General features: G+C 42.4%; 2 protein-coding genes across 2 annotated transcripts in view; both read right to left on the minus strand.

The window, feature by feature from the left end:
* Positions 1 to 11,966, minus strand: part of LOC141556251 (vomeronasal type-2 receptor 26-like) — a 210,689-nt gene extending 198,723 nt beyond the window's left edge. Inside the window, exon 1 of the mRNA XM_074290087.1 lies at positions 11,918 to 11,966. The gene's annotated coding sequence lies outside the window, so the exon portion shown is untranslated. The remainder of the gene's footprint in view (positions 1 to 11,917) is intronic.
* LOC141565251 (vomeronasal type-2 receptor 26-like) overlaps positions 1 to 16,266 on the minus strand; it is a 30,577-nt gene extending 14,311 nt beyond the window's left edge. The window contains exons 1-2 of the mRNA XM_074308627.1: positions 16,162 to 16,266; positions 11,935 to 12,081 (exon numbers count right to left, since the gene is read on the minus strand). Of these exons, the coding sequence (XP_074164728.1) occupies positions 11,935 to 12,081; positions 16,162 to 16,266 (252 nt within the window). The remainder of the gene's footprint in view (positions 1 to 11,934; positions 12,082 to 16,161) is intronic.
* Positions 16,267 to 20,543: the final 4,277 nt, after the last annotated feature.

Genomic DNA, 20,543 nt, shown 5'->3' on the forward strand with positions numbered 1-20,543 from the left:
ACCTTTGATCAATCTATATACCAATATTATTACAAAAGTGAGAAAGGACTAATTTGAACTAAATTCTTTAAGCAGTTGTGTTGAAATATGTGCATTTGACTTCCAATCTTTAGCCATAGCAAAAATATGGCTAAAGATTGGAAGTCAAATGCACATATTTCAATTGTAAAATGGCTATACTAACTACAGTGTATGATGGTTTGGGAATGTAGATAGGTTGATATAAATGAGAAGCAAAAGAAAATCCTTGGAAAGTTCTAGGTACAAAGTTGTGAAGTGTAGGGAGCATAACCTGGAAAGCATGCTACACTGAAATAGTACTATTGTACCATAAGGAACTCTGAGTGATTTAGAAATTCTCATCAATACGATGAATCAAGAAATTCTAGGGGAACTAATGAAGAGACATATGTTTCATCAATAGAGAAAGATATTGTCTGAATCCTGTACTATTTTTCATGTTTTTTATTTCTTTCTTTTGAGTTCTCTTTTACAAAAATGACTGAATTGGAAATGTTTTTCATGATTGTACATGTATAACTGATGTCTGAATGCTTATCAATTTAAGTAGGGGCACCATAAAGGAAGAAAGAGAAAGAGAATCAGGAACTCAAAACATTAAAAATTGTTTTTGACATGCTATTATTGGAAGCAATGAAATATGATATAGTAACAATTGCTTGTAAACATTTAAGAAAATAAATAAATACAATTGTAAAATGATTAAAAACAGCTGAAACATGTGCTAAACTACACATAAGTGGTCTAATGCTTCTCTAAAGTTCTCATACACATGAAAACTATGGAAAAAGAGAACATGGTTTAACACCTTGTAAGACATTCATGACTCTTTGTACCTAACATTACCCTTCTGTACAGATAAGCCCACATTAACTATCATCAGAGACAACTTGAAATGTATTGTTTTTTCTTTAAGACACATCAGAAGGCCTGTTCCAAAATTTGATAATCATTACCACAATCTTTGGCAAGAATATTTGTCTCATTGACAAATACACATATTCGTGGATTGCATTAGAGGCCTGATAAAAACTCAAATCCTCTATTACAAATAGTGTTTCAGATCTGAGGGTCACATATATACCCACACATCTCAGTGGGAAAGAATCTGCCCATTTGGTGAAGGAGATATTCAACTTATCCAGCTGTAATATGCTGATGTTTCCAGAAACTGCCGATTACTCTTTGGAAAGAGATCTGCTGTGTCTCTGACAGTTTCTTCTTCCTGTAGAGAACCATTGTCTCCAGGCAGTTGCCGTTAACTCTTGTCCAGAAAAGTGACTTCCCTTCCTGCAGAGAGCCCTGTCAAGCCTGATGTAGTGCAGAGTCTTCTCCTATTTCTGGAGTGTTGTCCTCTTTTATCCTCCCAGAGAATGGGTGTGGGATAATGCAAGGGCTTCTGGGAAGAACCACTTCAACCAATGAGCTTGCTCCTCCCAAGCACACAAGCTCTTCCTTAGGAATTCACAAGTCAAGCTACCAGGAAAGGCTGGAACTAGAGAATTGTTAAGTACCGACTTAGCACTTAGTAAGAACCTAACATTGCCCCCTTCCTTTTGATTTAGAACATAGGGAGGTCATGACCTTGAAACATAAATCCATCAATATGGGAGGCGTTACACATAATTACATAAATTACATAAGCATATAGTAACATAGTAACATAATACATGCTAGAAGTATATAACAAATAACATGATCAAATAATCATAAATTGAAGATTTATAAATGTCCATAAGTCCATGGTCCCTTAGTCTCATCTTGTGTTAAGAAAGCCATTGATTCCTGCTGGTTTTTAAAGTTCTTTAGCAGTCTTCTTATTAGCCATGTTCTTTCAGTGCCAGATGTTTCTTAGATTTTCTCCTTTATTTTGAGGTCTTTCTCTTTTTCTGTCTCTCTTTGATGGACAAGGCGAATACAACTCATTGGCACCCATCTGATTCCTTCGCCTGCTGAAGAAATACAAGCAAACCCTCTCCCCCAGGCAGTTAACCTATCTGGTCCCTTCCATTCACCACTTTCTGGATCTCTCCACATCACCTGGCGATTATCTAAGGACAGTGGAGCTGCTCGCATTGGACACTGCCCTTCTGGTGGGTTATAAAACCTGTCTGCCAGAGCCAGTGCATTTTTGTCAAAAATTAGAAAATTAATGGTATAGAGAACTAAATTTCGAAGTTCCCTAGGGCTACCTGTGGCTCCCCCTTTGTTTTGTTTTTGGAGGAGTGTCTTAATATCTCTGTTTCTTCTCTCTACTATTGCCTGCCCTTGAGGATTAAAGGGTATGCCTGTGGTATGTAAAAATCTTATACTGTGCACAAAAGTGTGTAAAATGTTTGGACCTATATGCAGGTCCATTGTCTGTTTTTATTGCTTGTGGCACACCCATAATTGCAAATGCTTGTATAAGAAATTCAGTGACCTCTCGGGCTGTCTCTTTTGCTGCTGGCATTGCAAATGTGAATCCTGAAAAGGTGTCTACCACGACATGGATAAAAGATAGACGACCAAAAGATTTATAATGGGTCATATCCATTTGCCAGATTTCATTGGGTCTCAAACCACGAGGATTCTTCCCTGGAGGGAGTGTAGGAGCGTGGAAAGGAAGACAAGCTGTACAGCTTTTGACTATGCTCCTAGCTTCCTCTCTTGTGATTCCAAATTGTAAACATAAAGCTCCAGCAGCCTGATGATATTTAGAATGAGATTCTTGTGCTTCCTGAAATAAAGGACTACTAGGTAACATGGTCAGAAGGCTATCTGCCTTTGAATTTCCATCAAAAATAGGACCTGGAAGTCCACTATGTGAATGGACATGCAAGACATAAATCTTGCCTGGATGTTTTCTCACTTGCTCTTGACCTTCCTTAAAGAGCTGATAAATATTAGAGGCTGCAAATTTTATTTGGGCTGTGGTAATTCTTTGTACTACACCTACTGAATAGGCTGAATCAGTAATTATATTTACATCTCCTGGGTAATAAGTAAGAGCTAGCATGATAGCAAATAATTCATTCTGTTGAGTGGACTGAAAAGGAGTCCTGACTACTCTCTTTATGGTTAAATCATGAGAGTATACGGCACAAATATTTTCTTTGGAGGCGTCTGTAAAAACTGTTGGTCCTTTAAGAGGAACCTTAGAAACCTTTTCTTCAAAAATCCATCGCCAATTATGTAGTAGCCTGGTTATCTTTCATGGAGACCCATGTGCAAAATTTGGAGTGGTGGCCAATAAATTTGCCATTCTGGGATGGTCTCACAGCATACATTAATTTGTGCGTTAGTATAAAATGTGTATATTTTTTCAGGACTTATTCCAGATAATTGTGTTACTCTCCTAATAGCCTTTAATAAAATCCTAGCCACAAGCACTGGGTAAGGAGTAAGGCTTTGTTCTGGTTGTGCTTGGAGGTTCACCCACTCAATCACACTGTCTCCTTGATGAAGGACTGCTGTGGGTGCCTCTTTTGTAGCAAAAACTGATATTTCCAAGGGTTTTTGAGTGACTCTTTCAACCACATTGGATAAAGCCAGTTCAACTTCTCTCAAAGCCTCTTGTGCTTCTTTTGTAAGCTGGCGTGATGAATTTAAAGCACTGTCTCCCCTTAAAATGTCATATAGAGGTTGTAGTTGATTGGTAGTTAAGCCTAACACTGGACGCATCCATTGGATATCTCCTATTAATTTTTGAAAATCATTTAAGGTGTTCAACTTCTCTGTTCTTAAAGACAGCTTTTATACTGTGAGCGTCTTAGGATATACTTCATGTCCTAAATATTGAAAAGGAGCATGTCTTTGAATTTTTTCTGTAGCTACATGCAGTTTATGGTTCTTTAATGTTTCCATGGTTTTTTGTAGACATGCTTCTAACATTTGTTACTCAGGTGCACATTCCAAAATATCACCCATATAATGTAACAATATTACTTTTGGAAAGGCTTTTCTTACTGGAGCAAGAGCAGCAGCAAAATACATTTGGCACATACTAGGGCTGTTTTTCATTCCCTGTGGCAAAACTGTCCATTCTTATCTTTTATAAGGCTCAGCCAAATTAACACTAGGCACTGAAAAAGCAAATCTTTTCATATCCTCCTTATCTATAGGGATAGAATAGAAACAATCCTTAATGTCTATAACCCATAGAGGCCATTCTCTTGGCAACTGAGTAGGAGATGGAAGTCCAGGCTGAAGAGTTCCCATAGTTTCCATCTGTTCATTTACTCTTCTCAGATCAGTTAACATCCTCCATTTCCCAGATTTCTTTTTCACCACAAATACTGGGGAATTCCAAAAACTTAGAGAAGGCCGCAAGTGTCCTTGGTCAAGTTGATCATTCACTCTGTCTAATAAGGCCTGAATTTTATCACTTCTTAAGGGCCACTGTTCTACCCACACTGGTGAATCAGTCTTCCACTGAATAGGAACTCGTGAAAGTGCAGGCAGGCCTTCAACAGAAGCCCTGCCTAAAAAGCCAAAGTGCTTATTTGTAATCCTATCTGCTGTAAAATGTCTCTTCCCCACAGATTGATGGGGATTTTTTCAACCACAAAAGGAGTAAAAACTCCATTTCACCTTCAAATATTCATCTCAAAGGCCTAGCACTAACTTCTGCTGCTATTGATCCTCCTACCCCAGACTTGTAGGTGTCTTCCTTAATCTTTGGCCAGTGATTGGGCCAATTGGCACCTCTAATAACTGTGTGATCTGCACCCGTGTCTACCAATCCTTCAAATGGTATTCCATGTATATAAATAGGAAGCATAGGTCAGTCAGCTGTCACAGCTGCTGTCCAATATATTCCTGGATTTTGTTCACTGGAGTCAGAATCTAGGCGACTATCACCAGTTTTGCTTATTAGGGGTACGTAACAATAAGCCTGATGCTACTACTTCTCCTGGTTGATAAATCACACTTTGTCTACCTATGTTAGTGACTGGGATATTAGCTACATATTCTCCATTTTCCCTCATCAGTGTATGGATGGACACTGTTTTGTAGGCACTCTCAGAAGGTGAAATGGTCAAGCCTACTGTACCTGGAGGCAAAGGATCCATAGGCTCAACAGGAACAGATTTCACTTCTCCAGGGAGTATCTCAGTAGTCTCTACTGCACACAACTCTATTTTTCCTAATTGCAATTCCTTTTTTCCATCTGATTGCCTTTTGGCTGATTGATCATGTCTTAAAATTCTCTGGATGAAACCTCGGCTGCCCTCATGCCCCACTTGGGGGGCTGAAGCTGGGCCCCACCTCTCATTTCCCTGGGATCTACATTCAGAGGCCCAGTGGAGACCCGTGTGACATTTTGGACATGGAGTTTTAGGTCTTCTCTCACCCTATCTTCTCACTCTATCTCCATATCTACACTGAGCTCTTAGATGTCCAATTTTTCCACATTGAATACATTGCCGAGTTTCTCTAGAAGTCCCTTGCCAGGAGGGACCCTGTCTTTCCATGTTCATCATTGTCTGGGTGTAAAAATCATTTGTTCCCACTGTAGCACAGCGTCTTTTGATCTCCTCTAAAGGAGCATCTTTGTCTAATCCCCATATAATTCTTTTGCAAATACAATTGGCATTTTCCTTAGCCAGATGTCTGGTCATGATTTCTGCAGCTGCATTTTCTCCAATAGTTCTTTTGATAGCAGTTTGCAAACATCCCACAAAATCTGAAAAAGATTCATTGGGACCTTGCTCTATTTTAGTGAAAGCCTCTCCCCAATCTTTCTGTCCAGGGAGGACACCCCAAGCTTTTATTGCAGCCTTGGCAATTTGTTCATATATTGTCATGGTATAATTAATCTGTTCTGAATTCTCTCCATACCGACCTTCACCAGCTAAGTGCTCAAAAGTGAATTGTGTGTGAACTCCTATTTCCAAATTGCATCTGCCTTGAATTTTACATAATTCATGAAACTCTGCAAGCCATAGCAAATTTTCTCCAGCTTCCAGGCATGTCCTTGCTATGGATTTCCAATCATTTGGGGTTACAACTTTATAAGACAAACCATCTAGTAACATTTTAACATAAGCTGATGTAGCCCCATAAAGGGTACAACCTTTTTTCAAATCCTTAATTTTATTCAAATCTAAAGGTCCATATCTTCTCCTTTTTTGACCTACAGAGTCAATCTCTTCAATCACAGGATATGCATGTATAAAATCACTTATATCCTGTCCTTCTCTCTTAGCTTTAACCAATGCTTTTTCTAATCTTCTCATAGGTTTAGGCTGCTTCACAGGCAATTCTGTTTGTGTTTCTGCCTCTTCCCCTCCTTCTTCTTCCTCCACCTCTGAAGGTGGAGTTGATGTGGGCCTGTCAATAATCTGCTCTCTAGGCAGGGTTGAAGCTTCTTCAAGAGAATCATACCCTAATTCCTCATTTAAATCCTCTTGCTCTAGGGCAAGATTTGGTTTCTTTCCTTTTTTCTTCACACTTAATCCTCTGTTCATTTTTAAAACTTTTCCTTCTCCTACAACTTGCTCGGTAGTTTAAGGCTAATTGAACTATATTGAAGATATAAAATACTTCTGCAGAAATTGAACGAGGCCCATTTTTTGCATGAAATTCTTTCATTTCAAATCCCATTGGCTTCCATTTATCTACATCTATCTTTTCTTCCTCTAAGACCCAAGGGGATGTGCGTCTTAATGCAGCCAAGAGTTTAGCAATCTGTACCCAGGTTACAAGTAAACTCTGCTCCTCAATTATCTTGATTATACTCTCTATAGTACCACTCCTGAATGGGGGTGGAGCTGAGGCTGCCTCTGGGGCTGGGGCTGAGTCAGCTGAGATCAAGGGATTGTATTTAGCTAACACCTGCCCCATTTCAGGTATAAGAGATTGCTGGTTTAGCCCTTAACAAGTTAAGTTCCTTATTTATTTATTAGGATACTCACTTAATCTTTAACAAAGTTTCCTTGTTACTCACGGTTCAGGGTCAGAGAGACTGAGATCTGGACTGGAGGCTTTTCCACTGGAATCAGGACTGTGTTGGTCCCTGTTCAGGCGCTAAATTCTTATGGTCCAGTCTAGCTCCTCTGAAGGGCTCAGAATAAATCCTTGTCAGAATAAGGAAAGGTCCTGGCCCCACATTGGGCACCAATTGTAATGTGCTGATGTCTCCAGAAGTTGCCGATCGCTCTTTGGAAAGAGATCTGCTGTGTCAACTCAAATCTCTCAGACAGATTCTTCTTCCTGTAGAGAACCATTGTCTCCAGGCAGTTGCCATTAACTCTCATCCACAGAAGTGACTTCCCTTCCTGCAGAGAGCCCTGTCAAGCCTGATGTAGTGAAGAGTCTTCTCCTATTTCTGGAGTGCTGTCTTCTTTTATCCTCCCAGAGAATGGGCGTGGGATAATGCAAGGGCTTCTAGGAAGAACCACTTCAACCAATGAGCTTGCTCCTCCCAAGCACACAAGCTCTTCCTTAGGAATTCATATGTCAAACTACCAGGAAAGGCCAGAACTAGAGAATTGTTAAGTACCAACTTAGCACTTAGTAAGAACCTAATATCTTATTGTCTCATTAGCACTTAGTAAGAACCTAACATCCAGCCATGTTCTCTCTTATCAGGATCAAGGAAAAATAATCCCTGAATGGAACAGATTGACTCTTCTCTTGACCAGACTTCCTGCTGTTATATTATCTGGCAACAAAGGCCCTAGATGAAGGCTTCTCATGAATCCCTCACTTAGACAGCTCAGACATGTTTCCACAAGGACATCTAGGGTTAATTCCTATGCTCTTTGAGCTTAAAGTTTTGTTTTGACTCTTCTCTAAGTATATGGTCAGGACTATTTATATTAGTGACACAACAAAGATCTCAATTGCTTTTTCTCCAAGAGCCTTAAATATTGAATCTGTATCCGTAAAGAAATAATAGTTAAATAATGTTAGGTTAAGTCAGGGGAGCTTTAAAATAAGGAATGTGGATAGAAATGGAGAGAGGCTTCCAGTCCTTCACCTTTTCATATGCATACTTCCACATTCAATACTGACCTCTATTTGCTTTAAAGGAAACAATCTAAATTTTCATTATTTCTCTTCCATGAAATCATCCCCAATTTTCTTCTTTCTTCTGAACACACAAAACAGTCACCGATTTGACTGACCAGTGACAGAGTTCACTAAGCAGCCACCTTAAACTACAGTGCTCAGAAGGTTCTCTTTTCAGTTTGGAAAATATGAGGTACTTTCTGAAATGTAACTCCTTGCACCTAATGTTTCTGCTCTCATTCTGTGCCCATTATTAAAGTTAATAATGTGAATAATGTTCTCAAACTCTTGTCCATTCGTAAATGTAAATATGAAGTTCTTAGGACAGCTCTGTGGATAAGCTTCCCAGGGCTGCCTAAAACAAGCACCTTATACATCAGTGCTCATGCTCAGTTTCCTTTTATAAATAATTGTCATCTCAATAAATTCTGGTCTAATAGTGAGCGACTAAGTGATTATGAAGAATGAAGTTCATAGAATGAGGTATAAAATACTGAAAGTTCATTTAACTTAAAGTCCAGAATAGTAACATTTAATCAGTTCTCTTCCACCAGTGAAGTGTGTAATGTCCAGTAAACACTTTAACTTCTCCAGTCATTACTGAACTAATCTGTATAATGGGCAAATAGAACTAGTTTTGCTTTCAGATCCTTTTTTGGGTTGAAGGTTAAATGCCTTCTTGACTTACAATATGGTTGATTTTCCAGGAGTTGTTCATTTTCCCTGATGATGACAAGAGTGAATTTATTCAGTCACTAGAGAGTTAAACTGATCTAAGAAAACCTAGTTTAATTAATATCCCAGTTGATCATAGCTGCATGATAACAATTTAACTTTTCTGAGTCACAATAACCTCCAGTGTAAATGGAAGTTATAAGAACATCTTCATTATGAGTTTGTTGTGAAGATCAAAAGAAATACGTTTGTAAAACATTTTTTTAAATTTTTAAAGATATACATAAATGCATTTTATTTTACTGCTGCTGCTCCTGCTACTTCTACCACCAATACTACTGCTGTGACTCCTAGGTTGTACAGAAGAACAGAGAATGTATTAGGTTCTATCTCATTCACCTGGGATAAATGGTAGCGGTCAAGCAGGGTCCCCATCTGAACAGAGAGAGCTGATGTGGCTCCTCCAATGGCAGCCACAATCTTTCCTGGCTTTCTGCAGTTGTAATTAGGGAGGGGTTGGTATGTTCCAGACAGCCACCACTGGTAGTGCTCCAAGGTCCTTTCTTCACTGGAATAGGAGTTGTACACACGGTATCCCAGGGAAATGTTTGGCAACAAATTGGGATTCCTGTTAATCTCATGAAGGGTGAAGGCAGACATGAAGAGTTGCTGGTAATTTTTTTCAATATATCTGGTGAATTAATGGTAAATGTTATAGAACATTGATGCAAACTTCACACAGAATTCATTTTAGAAGAGGGACTTTCCCAACAATCAGACACAAGTAAGAACTGCAATAGCTGTTTAGCTCCTTCCATTTGAATTAAAAATAACCTCTTTCCATACACATTGTTCCAGTATTCTTTTTTTGGTAATTTCTTAATGCATGAGGACTACTGGTTTTATGTCCTAATGAAACTCTGCTTGCTTGCATCATTCACTGATTCCACAAGAAGACATGGATACTTGTTGCTTCTAGAAACCTTAGAGTATAATGGGAGGGAGAAATAAGATACTGTGATGCAAGGTGGAAAAAGAGTAATTAGATTGGTTAGAGTCACTGATATATATGGACACTGTACAGTGAGACCATATTTCCCTGAAGAAATAAGGGAAGATTTCATAGACATCATCATTGTCTATGAAAACTGAGGATATTTTGGTATCTGAGTAATTGGCAAAGAGGTCCTTTTAAAAGAAGGAAATTACACACCTAAATTCCAATAGGTGTGAGAACACAATGTGCCGCAGATCCTATCTAATATCTCCTATAAAATGAGTTCCTGGTTTAGCTTTTCTCTCTCCTTACTTTTTTCTTTTCTCTCATGATCTGAGAAGAAAAATCAGTTCTAAGATTTTGATTTATTACCAGATCTTCAACCAGGAGCCCATTAGCAAAAAACCTATAGCTTTATTATTTTAGGCCATGTTTAAAAACTGGCCAAACCTTGTACCTTTATTGTTAATAGCGAGTACCTCTCAGACACTTTGGGCTTGTTTTAATGGGTGGAGAAGGTTAGCGTGACATTATACTCACTTATATTCAATTTCCATCCAATTATCATGGATGTTGACAATATGGAGTCCTTGCCTTCTCCGTGGCTGCAGTTCTCAAGGTAAAAATTAAATAATTCATAAAACATAAAAGGACATTTAATTTAGAACAGGATTTTTGTTTAATGTATCACCAATGGGTGGGGACACTTCCCCTCTAGGTCAAACTTCCCACTTTTCCAAATGCTGAACAACAAATAGAACAAAAACAAGGATACTAAAGCATTAAAGGGATAACCAATAATTCATATCATTTAATGGCCTTGTTTCTTAGACAAAAATATACACAACTGCAATGAAATGTTTATAATTTATTAATATTGATTTGTAGAGAATTTTTATTTATATGTAGAAAGAAAAGTACAAATGAAAAAAGAGTCCAGAGGGATTAAATAATAACATAAGACTACAACAAGCTTCAGAAAAGAACTTTTATCTGCCAAGGAACCATTCAGTGAAACATATGGTTTGTCTTCAACCAGCAGAACATACAGTAAAGAGCCAATGAACATCTCCTCTGATGTAAAAGAGGGAAATGATCCATAAATCGGTGGAGGAGTCTGAATTTTTTTTTGCAACAGCACAGATTTGCAAACGGTTATATTTGAGTGTTGCATGCCTGTATACTGAGATCCTGCTATAGAAAGGAGGGATTTGCAAAGAGAGTTGATTGTGATAATGCATAAAACTAAGAGCTATACAAGCAGCACAAAGGTCAGGATGTTTGTCAAAATCCCAGAAAGTAAATAAACACCATCTGTCCCGGGTTCATCCAGTTCAGGAAGAGTTAGCTTGAGAAATGAAAAGAAGCCCCTCTCACACTACCTCGAGAAACAGAATTCTCCAAACATCCCTGAGAGGGAACAGGCATTTCATAAAGGCATTTGCAAGGCTGAGAACTTGCTAGAGCTCCATCCTGCACAATTCTGTCTTTTCCAAATAAAGTCAAATTTCCCATCCCTCAGTTTCCGGCTCCATCAGGCCTAACTTATTCAGTACCTTTGAGATTCCCTAAGCTAGGACACACTGACCTTCATGACAACATTACTTCTTCCAAAAAGATTAGAAAACAGTGATACATTTATTTACCCACAGGAAGGAGTAACATAAAATCATGTTTCCAATGCACAAATGAGGTGGGAGGAGTAGAATTATCCCTAACCCTAAATTTCCTGAAGAAGGGGTCCCATGACTTCCTAACAAGGGGTGCTCTCTTGTCAGGTAGGCAAAGCTGGAGAAGAGACATAGCTTTCCTTCCTGTGAAAGGGGCAGATTTCCCCTTGCTCAGGATCTGTACACTCAGCAAGAACTCTGTCCTAGCATAGAAAGGCAGCAGGGCCCAAGTGCTTCTGCTGCTTCTGGCCATTAACCCTACACTATTTCCATGAAGTCAGGATGACCTGGAAGGGAGGGAGAGAAAACACTGACCCTGGTAAGGACTGAGTGGCCTGGGGATGACCTGTTTGATAGGAAATGGGAAGGGGAAAGGAGGGGAGAGGGGTTTGCTTTCTTCAACTCTGATGTTAAGGAGACACAATGGAAGCTGCCAAGAAGATACAAACATGACGAGACAGGGAGAGGGGAGAGCACCCCAACTCATGCTGAGCAATGAGGACTTTTCTTGCATCCTAGCAGTGGAAATAAGCACAGGCAGATTAGAGACACTTACTTAAAAGCCCTACAAGCCTTGTGAGGAGGCCTCTGAAACCGCTCTGCTCCTGTGACATTGCTCACTTCAGGTGACTGTAGGGGGAGAAAGAAGCCAATGTCCACATCTCCACGGATGTAACGCATGGGGTGATCCTCATAGCAGTCCTGCCCAGACCCTGGAAGCTGCAGCAGCAGAGACACAGCAAGGGAAGAAACGAGGTGAGAAATGCTTCTCACAATGTGGGGCCACATCTCCCTGGACAGTAACCAAAGTTTTAACTCTGAGGCAATGGAGCAACTCCTCATGCTCCAGCCAAGTCAGCTGCTTGAGTCAAGGACTGAGGAGGAACTTTTCAGCACCAGACACGGCCTGTCTATGTATAGAAGCCCGGGCTCTGATCTCCAGGTCACACTGGAGGAAACAGTGGGATATTAGTCAGGTCCATGTGCAAGACAAGGACAAAGGTGTAAGATGAGGGACCATTATATACTTTTTTTCTGTCTCCAGGTACATTTATTTTTAGATAGTTATTGGGTCCATTCGTCTTACTCGATTTTCCTCAGAGAAGTCTCAGTCTCAGAAGAATTCTGGGGACCAGCCTGCCTGGGGCATCTCCAGCTGAGTCCCTGCATCCAGGGAAATCATAAGTGCAAAATTACATTTTGACCTCTCTGTCCCTTGTGTCGTCAGGCTCCATCCCAGACGTGCCTTTTGTTGGAAAATAGTTTTGTGACCTGACTTCAGCCTGTGATGGAGAAACCTCATGAAATATTCCATTGTAGGACACAAGATTTATTAAATCCTTCAGAGATCATAATTTTCCTAAAAGTCAGTAAAGTTGTAGCCTTGATGTTCATAAGTTCCCTGCACCAGAGTCCACGTGAGCCAGGTCCCAGGCTCAGGGTGCAGTGAAATCCATTTGGAAAAGTCATTATAGAAAGCTGGTGCTCAGAGTTTTCCTCTGCTAGTGGGTCTCCCTCTTTCTGTAGGATTGTAACATCCGTCTGTTAGAGATGAAAGGAGCCTAAAAGCTTCCTCAGTCCAGGATTTTGAGGACAGATTTCCTCTCTCCAACAAGGAGAACAAAGACACCTGCAGGCCCATCTTCCCCACCTGAGATTAATATCACAGGATCTTCAGCTTCACCTTTGCACTTTGGGCGGTGGGAGCAAAGACTTCTGAAGTCCCAGAGACATTTGCAGCAAATCTTTCATGAAATCTCGACTTTACAGATGAGGAAATGACTCCCAGGGGATTAGAATGACTTGCCTGCCCTTACACAATATGGAGCAGAACAATCCTGAGGTTTTACCCCAAAGCTAATTCCCTCCTACTCCCAACCACTGCCCTTAGAGAAGGTCACAGGGGGAGTTCCTGCAGTCAGAAAGCCTTTGGAGCAGAGCTTGTGGCTCCATCCTTCAGCCTCCAGTCTGAGGGAGAGGCCCCCGAGTGCATGAGATGGGGACATATTGCTCAGTGATTCCACTTCAGGAAATCAGTTTAGTCCTGGGGGAGGGGATGCTGCTCCTGGCAGCGAAAACCAGTCAGAGCGGTGGAGGAAAAATGAACAGAATCAAATACAAAACACTTTGGTAAATCTGCCTTTGCCTGCTGGATCCCAGGCCATCTTCCCAACCTGATTACCTATAACAAGATAAAGGAGCATATAGTCAGAAGAGACCTCAGAGACCTTGTGATGCTAGTTTGGTCCCTTCCTTCTCTAGATCCAGGAAATGGGCCCTGCAAGGTTCAGTCCTTTTGGTCAGGTCTAATCCTCAGTGACCCCATCTTGAGGGTTTCCTAGAGGGTTTTGCCCCTCCCCCTCCAAGGCCTTTGACTGATGAAGTAACTGAAGGAAATGAGGTGAAGGACTTGCCTTGGGTCACAAAGTGGTTCCAGTAATTGCCTGAGGCCAGATTAGAACTTGCCTCCTGTCACTTAACTGTCCCTGTCCAATCTGAGACCCTTCCAATGGAAGATCCACTCTTGGACCTTCAGGGAACTTGCCCCTCCACATGGGGAGGTCAGGGTCCTCTCTGGGGCTCGTTCTTCCCACTTTGGAATAATCTGAGGGAAAAAATAATGTTAAAACAAAGCTTCATTATGACTCCTGTGTGGGGTCTCCTCAAAGTGCTCCTAGCAGAGGATATTGGGGGAATGAGGGAGGCTTCAGTCACACACACACACACACACACACACACACACACACACACACACACACATGCAGGACACAAGCACAAGCACCACAACATTTCCTGGGACATTTTGTGAGTAAAGAAGCTGTGGTAGAGACCAGTGGTTTGTAAGGACTTCGTTTCCAGGTGGATTCATCTGGGATCCTGCTGGGAGCCCTTTGGACAAGGAGACTTCAGTCAGCCCTCCCCCTCTGGCAGAGAACTCTGGGAATTCCACAGAACTTTGTTTCTTTTGACTTTGACCCTCCTCAGGAACTGCTTTTGTCTGGGGATATTGGAGTGAATTTCTGGTAAAGACAAGGGGGAACTGATGCTCCAGGTTCTGAGGGGATCACTGCAGCCCATCCAGAACACTGAAGAGACGACTGCCATCCTGGCTAGAAAAGGGAACAGGAGACACACAGGGGGACTGGCAGCAGGATGGCTCTTCATTTCCTTCCACAGAGAGAAGGCCCAACAGCAAGGACTCAGAACCAGGCATCTGAGATGCATCTAATATGTTCCCATCAGCCTCCTGGAAGGGAAGGACTTTCAGGGCGCTGCCTCCCCAGTGATCACAGCTCCTAAAACAGAAGCAAATGGGGATTCCCGAGGGCTCAGGAGCGCCCATATCTGACCTGTGTCACTGCATCAATGGGAATAATACACAAGAACAGGCCACATTGCCCCTGCTTTGCCAGGGCTCCCTGAGCACCTTTTCCCAGGCCTTGAAGCTCAATCCCCTCTCTGGGCCTCTTTGCCGTTAGAACCGGGGACCAGGAGCTCCCAAACCTCCCATGTGGCTTTTGATTTACACACTGACTGGCACAGAGGGAGTTCTCAGCACAGGCTCCTTTGATCCCCCATCATTTACCCCCAGGGGGATCCCAGCTGATCTCTGTGATTGCCTGAGATCCCTGACCTCCCTGGGTGTCTTCTGGAGCAGGAGGGGGTCAGACTCCTGACCTCTGAGGGCTCCTGGCTCCAGGTCCATGATCTAGTTCAGCCTCAGGCAGAACAGTGGGGGCCTGTGGGGGAGGGGCCCAGGGCTCTCCATGGTTCTGGCCAAGTCTATTGTTCTCTGGGAAGAGAGAGAGTCAAGCTAAGGGGGAGGGCAAGGGCTAAGTCAGGAGCTCCAGGGGCACCTGGCCTGAACAAAGGGACAGCTAAGGGGGCAGAACATGGAGCTCAGGCTGGAGCCAGGGAGAATCCAGTCCCACTGCAGCCTTAGACACCTGCTGGCTGTGGGACCCTGGGAAATCCCTCTGATTGACTCAGTTTGCCCTGATGTAAAATGGGATAATAATAGCACCTACTTCCTGGGGGTGCAGTGAGGATCAAATGAGGTGATTGTGAAGCCCTTAGCACAGGGCCCGGCTCATAGGATGTGCTCCATAAACAGTAGTAATTATTATTATTATTTGTAATGTTCTTGGTTTCGGTTTCCTTGGGGTCTCTGGGAGCTTCCTTTCACTTCAGTAATCACCACAAGTGCAGCCGGGGGTTAAAGTCCAAATCCTTATTTGTCTCTTTCCAAGTCTCGGCTCCTTTCCTGGCCCCGTTAGCTTTCTTGGGGGCCTCTCTCTCTCCTCCGTCCCAGAGCTTGAGCTCCCGCCTCCTTCTCTGCCTCTGATTCCCCCCGACTCCATAGGTTTGTGCTCCAGCCTCAGCCACCACCAAGGAGGACGATGGGATGAATCTGTCCCTGCCCCGGGAGCTTCTGGTGCTTCTGTCTCTTCTGGGCCTGAGAGCTCGTCCTTCTGTGCCCCACACTGAGCACACCCCTGTCATGACACCCCTGGGAACCATTCTTTGTTGTAGGATTAAATCAATGCTGACCTGGGTTTAACCACTGTCTCCTCAGTCCCACTCAGGGCCTTGTTTCTGGTTCGGGCCCACCATCTCCTTGTAGGGTCAGACCAATCCCCCTGAGCCAGGCTGAAGGAGGGAACCATTGTCTCTGTCAATCCCACTGACTCAGCCCCTTGCTCTGTTCCCAGTTCTGTCCACAACCATGATTAGTAGTAAATGAGTTAATGTCTGTGAATGGCTCAGCACAGCACCCGGCCCACAGTGGGCACTTTATACCTGGCAGTTACTACTGCAGCCCGGGGAGCGGGCCGGACGCTCCAGGCCATTCCCTGCACACTCGGGTTTCCCAGGATTCGGGGTCTCCCTGGGACGTGGGTCCATTCTAGCAGCTCACCAGCCCTGGAGGCCTCCTCCTCCTGGGACACTCCTTCTGTGTATCCCCCCAAAAGCTGGAGAGGCCTTCGATTCACCCCTCACGCATTTATTAGACGCCTAGTAAAAGTGACAGGCCTCCCCCTCTGGTTTACCTTCCTCCAGGGGAGATATAACATGTACAGAACTAAAGGAAGAAGGGGCAGCTGGGTGGGGCAGGGGTGGGAGCCCTGGCCTGAGTCAGGGAAACATCTTTCTAAGATCAAATCTGGCCTCGGACATTTACTATCTGTGTGACCTTGGCCAAGTCACTGTTTGCCTCAGTTCCTCATGTCTAAAACGAGGTAGACAAGGGAATGGCAAAGCACTCCAGTATTACTGCCAGGAAAATCCCAAATGGGGCCAGAAAGAGAGGGACGTGATTAAACAATGGCTGAGCAAGAAAAGCAAAATAAAGCCAAAGGAAAATTGAAGTACAAAGGGGAGGGTGATGGAAGAAACATTTGTTAAGCCCCTACTGTGTGTCAGGACCTTGTGTATAAAAAACAGAGAACACACCTGGGGGGCAGAAGAGGTCTTCTGGAAGCACGTGGCTCCAGAGCTCAAAGGAAACAAAAAGTGTGTAAGAATATATGTCCATGTGCATTTTTACAACTTCATACATATACAGGTACACTATATACACACAGGGGATTTTTCTCACCTTAAAGGGCCAAAAAATGCCAGTTGTTGTTGTTGTTGTTGTTGGAAATTATTCTCATCATACCCACTCAGCAAAGGGAGAAGGGGCTTCTGGGATGGAGCAGCCAGGAAGGGGAGAACATGGTGGCCCCACAGGACCTGAGACTCAGGCAATGCTGGGGATCCCATTGGCTGCAGCTGGGGAAGGGGAGGAAGGCCTAGAAAATGGAGCTGGGAAGGCCCCAAAAGTAGGGGCCAGGGAACCATAGGCTTTCCTTTAGTTCCAGGATAAAGAGCTCCAGTGAAGGCTCAGGGCATTTTTAGGTACCCTCACATCCCTCCCTTGCTAGATGTCCCTGAGAGAGAGTCCAGCTTCCTTTGCCAAGGAGAGGGCTGTCCCTGGCCCTGAGCTGCACAGGGAGGGGCCTGGCCCATCCTCTGCACAGTGAAGTAGGAAGCCTCAGATTTGAACGGCCGTTTTTATCCTCCTTTGTCTGCAATAACCATGTAGCACTTATGCCTAATAAAGGTTTGTGCGCTTGTATGTTGGCCAAGCTTGAGCAAAAGCACTGTGACATCACCGACTTATGAGCCCCTGTGTCCACCGACCCTTCAAAGAGTTTTCCTTCTATTTCCAACCATAAAAGTGGCCTAGAATCAGCTATAGATTGCATCCCGAACTCCTCTTTTCCTGTACTTCCAGAACATTTTAATATTCTCTTTCTACTCTTTTGTAAGATATTATCAGTAACTGTGCTGTCCTTTCCTGCTTTTTACTTAATGTCCTGGTGAGGAGCAGCAAGCGAGGAATACACATTTCCCCTTCAGAAATCAGAATCTACTGCTTGTGGAATAGCCATAAATCCTTGCAGTGACTGTGAATTAAGTGCTGACATGAGCCCTCCTATGCCCAAAGGAAGAAGACGCGAGACTCTACTGTTGAGAGAGAACATCTTCCCACATGGTCAGTCACTCAATGTGACATCGAGGAACATAAATCAAGGCCTGTCCTTCCCGGAGTCACATGTATTACCGCTGCTATTGTCAGTAAGTAGGATTTAAGGTATTGCTTGCAGACACAGTAGGAGGGAGAATAAGGGAAAGTGTGGTTTCCATCATCTGGGGCTGGAGCTGGCCCTGAGGAGAGTTTCCAATATCTCATTAGCCTGCATGTTATACTGAGAAGGACATTGAAAAGCACAACTCTGGGCCCTTCCAACATTTTAGACATAAATTCAAAAGTTTATCTGCTGAATTGCAACGTGGTGAAACCTTCTGGTTACTAAAATTTATCTTCATGTGACCCCATTGTCCCCAATTATGGCATCCATGGCAGTTTGAAAAATTCTGAGATTGTGATTATCCTGATTCAGTGCAGCAGTCATTGCCGGGGCTTGAAAGGAGTTCCAACTTTCTGACAGCTTTAGAACATTTCTACTAAAGACATTTCTGGTTTGGCCCCAGATAATGCATTTTTACAATCTCCATGAGCATTTTCAAGGGCAAGTTGTCTTAATCAAATCTGGGCTATCTCCCCATCCCTGAGAGAATACTGAACTGCTGTCATTCAGTGACTGACAAACTCAGCCAAGGCCTCATTAAGTCCCTGGATGATTTTTGTATCTGATGTCTCTCTGCCAGTTTCCCCAAGTATCTTTACCCATACTGCTCTAGCTGTCTTCATCACTTGTTCATAAGCGATTAATTCATAATTTCATTGATTTCTTCACTGACTAAATACTCCCATTCCAGTGAGAATCTCAAAGGTGATTCTGACCCAGGTGTGATCATTGATCTGGACTTGGTATTGACATTCCGAAAAAATGGCTGCCTTCCATATTAATTAATGTCCTCCTTCTAAGGTGGTTTTTGCCATTGAACACCTGGTTAAAGGAGGCGAGGTGCTTCATGAGACTGAATCTAACAGGGTAAAGGCATGTGGACTATTGGAACCATCACTGGAAGCAGCTGATGTAACACTTTCAGTAATTACAAGTCCAGAGCTTGATATTTTCTCCTATTTTGTCCTGGATTACTTGGATCTGCGGTTTCAATAACAGGCAAAGCTAACTGCATTTCTAAAAAGATGTCTTCTCTTTCTTTAGCTCTCTTAATTGCCTCCTGAACTCATCTACTTAATTCATTTCTGTAAGAATTTAGTTTCCCTTCAGATCTGTTCCTCTACCCAGGGATCTGTAGGTTTTGTGAATTATCCTTTTTGTTAACATTTACACATTCTATAACTTGGGGCAAGTCTTCTTCCTCCACAGAACTAGCAGATAAATCTACTTTAAGCACTCTAGAACTTAAAACAGCCCCCTCTGGAGGCAGAAGAGAGATTTTCAAAATGTTTCAGCTAGAAAATATAATAACTGGAAAAACTCCTGGCCCTGTTTCTCTAAAATATTCACTCATTGATTTTCCCTCTCTCTTCCATTTCTCCACATGAATTATTCCTTCTTGTGAAAACCAAAAACAGCATTTTTCTATAAACTCTAAAAATTCCTGTAACTGTCCTGTAGTAATTCCCAATTCTCTTTCCTTTCCTAGCTTCTTTAATACTTTCAGGTAACATCCTAGGTCCCTGTCTCCTAATTGCTTTTGCCCCATTCTGATTCAATATGTGCACTACATAGGTATCAGTGGTACAAAACTCAGTATTACTTCTACCTAATTCTTGTGTTACCCTGGAGATAAAGTGATTTTACCTTTTACCTAAATCCTAGAGCTCATCAAGATGCCCCTCTCCTCTGCAATGGCATTCAGGTCTAGCTGAGTGCCCCATGTGGATGCCCGCTCCCCCAACTAGGATGAGTGTGGAAACAAAAGTGCAGGAACCAGCCAGGTACCATCTAAGCATTCCATTTATTGATCTGAGAGCCAGGGTCTGTATTTTCTCTAAGCTCATATTGCAAAAACACTAGACTCTTCAGGTTACTTAGTGAATGTTTCAAGATTACAGATACACATCCTGCCCTTGCTTGTGACTTGCATTGAACATTAAACAGAGATTAGCAGTAAGTCTGCCTATTGTAACAATGATAAACTGTAACACTTGGTGGTAACATTCTACTTATTGTAACAGAGTCATAAATTGTGTACTTCAGGAAGGCCTTGTTCCTATTACATTCTTCAAGCCTTTTATCCCAGAAATATCCCAAAAAATTCTACTCTAATTATTGTTCTATAACAACGACCAGCAAGAAGATTTCAGAGAGGCCCGGAGAGACTTATATGAGCTGATGATGGGTGAACAGAGCAGAACCAGGAGATCATTGTACATGGCAACAACAAGGTTATATGATGATCAATTCAGGAACATGTGGCTCTCTTCAACAATGAGATGCTTCAGACCAGATCCAATGGTTTTGATAAAGAGAGCCTTGTATAACCAGAGAGAGGATTGTGGGGAATCACCTCCCCAGTAAAACTAATGAGAAACCTTACGGAAAACAGAAAAATACAGGAAAATAGAAGAATTCCAAGTATTTGTGAGGAAAAGACCAGAGCTGAACAGAAAAATTGACTTTCACTTACAGGACTCAGGAAAATCACAAGTAATTAATCAGCAAGTGGAAATGATAAGAGACTTAACCTGATTTATC

The sequence above is a fragment of the Sminthopsis crassicaudata genome, chromosome 1 (assembly GCF_048593235.1).
Source record: "Sminthopsis crassicaudata isolate SCR6 chromosome 1, ASM4859323v1, whole genome shotgun sequence".
In the NCBI taxonomy this organism is placed as follows: domain Eukaryota; kingdom Metazoa; phylum Chordata; class Mammalia; order Dasyuromorphia; family Dasyuridae; genus Sminthopsis; species Sminthopsis crassicaudata.